Source organism: Drosophila obscura, unplaced genomic scaffold (assembly GCF_018151105.1).
Source record: "Drosophila obscura isolate BZ-5 IFL unplaced genomic scaffold, ASM1815110v1 contig_84, whole genome shotgun sequence".
Classification (NCBI taxonomy): Eukaryota; Metazoa; Arthropoda; class Insecta; order Diptera; family Drosophilidae; genus Drosophila; species Drosophila obscura.
Genome location: NW_024542877.1, coordinates 1,056,541 through 1,060,117, shown reverse-complemented (window position 1 = coordinate 1,060,117; position 3,577 = coordinate 1,056,541). Strand labels below are relative to the sequence as shown.

At 51.8% G+C, this 3,577-nt stretch overlaps 1 protein-coding gene across 1 annotated transcript; it reads left to right on the top strand.

Moving 5' to 3' along the window:
* The first annotated feature begins 1,830 nt into the window (after positions 1-1,830).
* LOC111069013 (achaete-scute complex protein T4) lies at positions 1,831-3,144 on the top strand. Its single transcript, XM_022358892.2, has one exon. The coding sequence runs from the start codon at positions 1,854-1,856 to the stop codon at positions 2,910-2,912; it is 1,059 nt and encodes a 352-aa protein (XP_022214584.2). The 5' UTR covers positions 1,831-1,853; the 3' UTR covers positions 2,913-3,144.
* The last annotated feature ends 433 nt before the right edge of the window (positions 3,145-3,577 follow it).

Genomic DNA, 3,577 nt, shown 5'->3' with positions numbered 1-3,577 from the left:
ACCAGCATTACAATGCAAAAAAAAAAAAACTGGAGAAATGGGGAAAATGGAAGGGAAAAACTGCATGAAATTCTAAACAAAATGCAGCATGCAAAAATGTTAATGGAAATTGTCAAAGGATGCAGCCACACATAAAGTACACAGAGAAGCGCCGTCGCCTGGTCATGCTTGAAAAGGTTTCGGGTATTTGGTTTTTGGTTTCGGTTTTTCGATTTTTCGATTTTTGCAAATGGAAATGAAGAAATGCAGCAATGCAGCCACAGCCGCCGATGATGATGAGGGAAAATTCAGTGCCGCCAACAATGGGAAGAACGAGTTGAAGAGTGGAAACAATATACATAGACGTATCTCGACTTACACCTGGTCTCTGGGGATCTGTGCGGGATTCGCTGATTGCTTCGATCGATTGATGATCGCAAGCCAGAGAAAGAGCGAGAAAGTAAGAGTGGAACAGAGTGAAAGAGTAAATGAGGAAGCTGGCTTTGACTTTTGTCCAAAATGACCAAACGGAAGTGGCAATTTTTTAGCAAACAGAGAGAACCACACGATCATCACGATCCATCCATCCACATAATGATCCTGGAACCTTGGAGAGCAGACAATTGTCGTGGCCTGGCCTGGCCTGGCCTGTCTGTCGGGCTGTGTTCGGGGTGAAAAACTTGTGATCCTTTTGATCATTTAATTAGAGGAATATGTGAAATTGTTCGAACACCTTCCGAGGCCTGACTCTGCATAGCTAATAAGGCTGCAGCCCATAGGCGACACGCGCATGCCACATCGTTCTGGTTTAGTGAGTGGACTTCTTCGACAGAGGAGGGGGCTGTGGCTGGGACTGGAGTCATCGGTGGAACTGACGGCGCTAATGAATAGGGGCGTGCGTGAGCTGCACATGAAATGTGTGCTGGCCGGATCGCGACTTTTGCTAAGTTAATTAACACGGAAATCAAATTGCTGGCATGCCAAAATGCTCCTGGGGGACAGCACTCAATTGGGGGCTGGCTCGCCAGTGGCTCTGAGTGGCTCTTCAGGCTGGTCTGTGCTCAACAGGCAGCCCTCGAGTGAAAACGGCCGCCCTGCCGCCCTGCAGCCCTGAGTGGAAGAGCGCCAGGCCAGGAGTGCAAGAAGGCAGCCCTGAGTGAAATCTCAAACCCAATCTCAATTGCCTGAGTGGGAACAGTTTTTGTAACATTGAGCGTCGCCTTATCGCAGATCGTGCGCAGAGACAGAGAGAGAGAGAGAGCGCGCGCGCTCACTACCTGTAGCTTACGCACTGCCCAGGCCCAAGCCCAAGCCCGAGCCCAGCCGAAGTCAGCCGAGCGAGCGCTCTACCTCGGCAAAGCCCAATCTTATATGCATAGTGTGGAAGTTGGAAAGTGTTCTGCTGCTGAGCTGCCGCTCACCGATCACTGCTCTGCTCTACCTGCGGACCGAACAGGTAAGCGCTCCGAACAGATAGAGAGAGAGAGAGAGCGTTGCGAGAGCACGCGCTCGCTCTTGAGCCCGCTTCCGTGTGGAAAGGTACATAAAGTGAGGGTTTAGGACGAAGGGACTCATTCTTGTCACTCATGTCAAACGATCAAGTTCCACTTCAGGAAAACAGACACAGACACAGAAACCGAAACATAAACAGAAGAAACCCAAACTAAAGTGCACAGTGCAGCAGTACATATATTTTTTTATTTGTTGTTCAGCGATCCAGCAGTTCGCTTCTCACGTGCGTGTGTGTGCAAAAAAGAGTAGGCAAACAGAAGGAGTAGCACCGAGCGGACAGGACAGGACAGAGATGTCAAGTGTGGTGTATTCCAGCAACAAGATGCAGTCCCAGATTCCGATGCCGGTGCCAGTGCCCCGAGATGTTCCCCACAACGATCAGCGGCGCCGCCAAGGTGTTCCGCTACCAGCACATTATGCCGGCACCCAATCCGGGCCAGGAGATGATCCAAAGCGGCGGCAGCTCCATGCCCATCAAGACGCGCAAGTATACGCCGCGTGGCATGGCTCTGGAGCGATCTTCTGCCTCGTCCTCATCCTCATCATCGTCGTCGTCCTCCTCGTCGTCGGTGATGGGAGCTGGCGCACCGTACAACGTGGACCAGTCGCAGTCCGTGCAGCGGCGCAACGCCCGAGAGCGCAACCGCGTTAAGCAGGTGAACAACAGCTTCGCCCGATTGCGCCAGCACATCCCCCAGTCGATCATCGCCGACCTCACCAAGGGAGGTGGCCGGGGGCCGCACAAGAAGATCTCCAAGGTGGACACGCTGCGCATCGCCGTGGAGTATATCCGCCGGCTGCAGGATCTCGTCGATGACCTGAATGGTGGTGCGCCCGCCAGCTCCAGCGCCGCCAGTGCCGTTGTCAGCCAGCTGCAGCTCTGCCTGGACGAGGAGACCTGCAGCAACAGCTCCAGCAGCTCCGGGAGCAGCAGCCACGGCAGCCACCACCTCTACTACAGCAGCTCACTGGCAGCGGCAACAGCAGCAGCAGCAGCAGCGGCAGCTGCCACAACTACGACAACAACTGCGCTGCAGCAACAGCAGCAGCTACAGCGCCAGCAGTTCCCCCATCAGCAGCCACTGACCCCCATCTCGCTGAACAGCAACCTGGCCGGAGTGGCAGTGGGCGTGGGAGCCGTGGCAGGTGGTGCCACCATTACCGGGCAGACGACGGCCTGCCACTCGCCCACCTCCTCGTTCAACTCAAGCATGTCCTTCGACTCGGGCACGTATGAGGCGGCGCCACAGCAGCTATCTGCCCCACATATGGAGCTGGACATGGAACTGGAGCCGGAGGCTCATGCTGCCCAGCTGCAGCTCAAGTTTGAGCCATACGAGCACTTCCAGCTGGACGAGGAGGACTGCACACCCGACGACGAGGAGATCCTCGACTACATCTCCATGTGGCAGGAGCAGTGATCTGCTTCAAATTTCCCCTCCCGCATCCTGTTCTCATCTAGTCAATGATTGAGTTGAACCAAGTGCCTCAAATTGTAAATAGACTCAGTTCTTATAGTGTTCCATTTAGAAATATTACACACAACATTTTTTCTTTTTTTTTTTTTGCGCCTAGATTAAGATGATAATTTTTTTTGTTAGCTTAAGAAAAACCAGAAACCACGACACACCAGTATGAAAATGAAAACTCCTATATATAACACAAAAAAATATATATATACTAAATACAAACTATAAATATATAAAAAATGTTCTTTTTTTTTTGTTGGTTAAAAAACCGAAATTAAATGTTAATTATTGTTAACGAAGTAATAAAGAAGGAATAAACAAGCATAAAGAATGAATCAGGTCTGCTTCTGGGGGGAAACGATCCAACACCGATCTGTGGGGCATTATAATGAAGGTCTTGGGGCCAGCCAGTCATGCGGGTAGCACTTGCACATTAATTGCAGCCAAGATGATGTGGCATTATGCCAAAACCGAGCATACATATCGGAGTGATTGGCAGAGAGTGTGGCGGAGTGTACTGCTGCTGCTGCTGCTGCTGGTACTGCAGGCAGGTGGTAGGCAGGATGGTGCTGCGGGCCCCGTGTTTATGGCCACTAATGCGGATTGCTGTGCATAAT

What these genes read in the sequence shown, in the direction of transcription:
- LOC111069013 (XM_022358892.2), top strand. Translation starts at nt 1,854, where the DNA reads ATGTTCCCCACAACGATCAGCGGCGCCGCCAAGGTGTTCCGCTACCAG.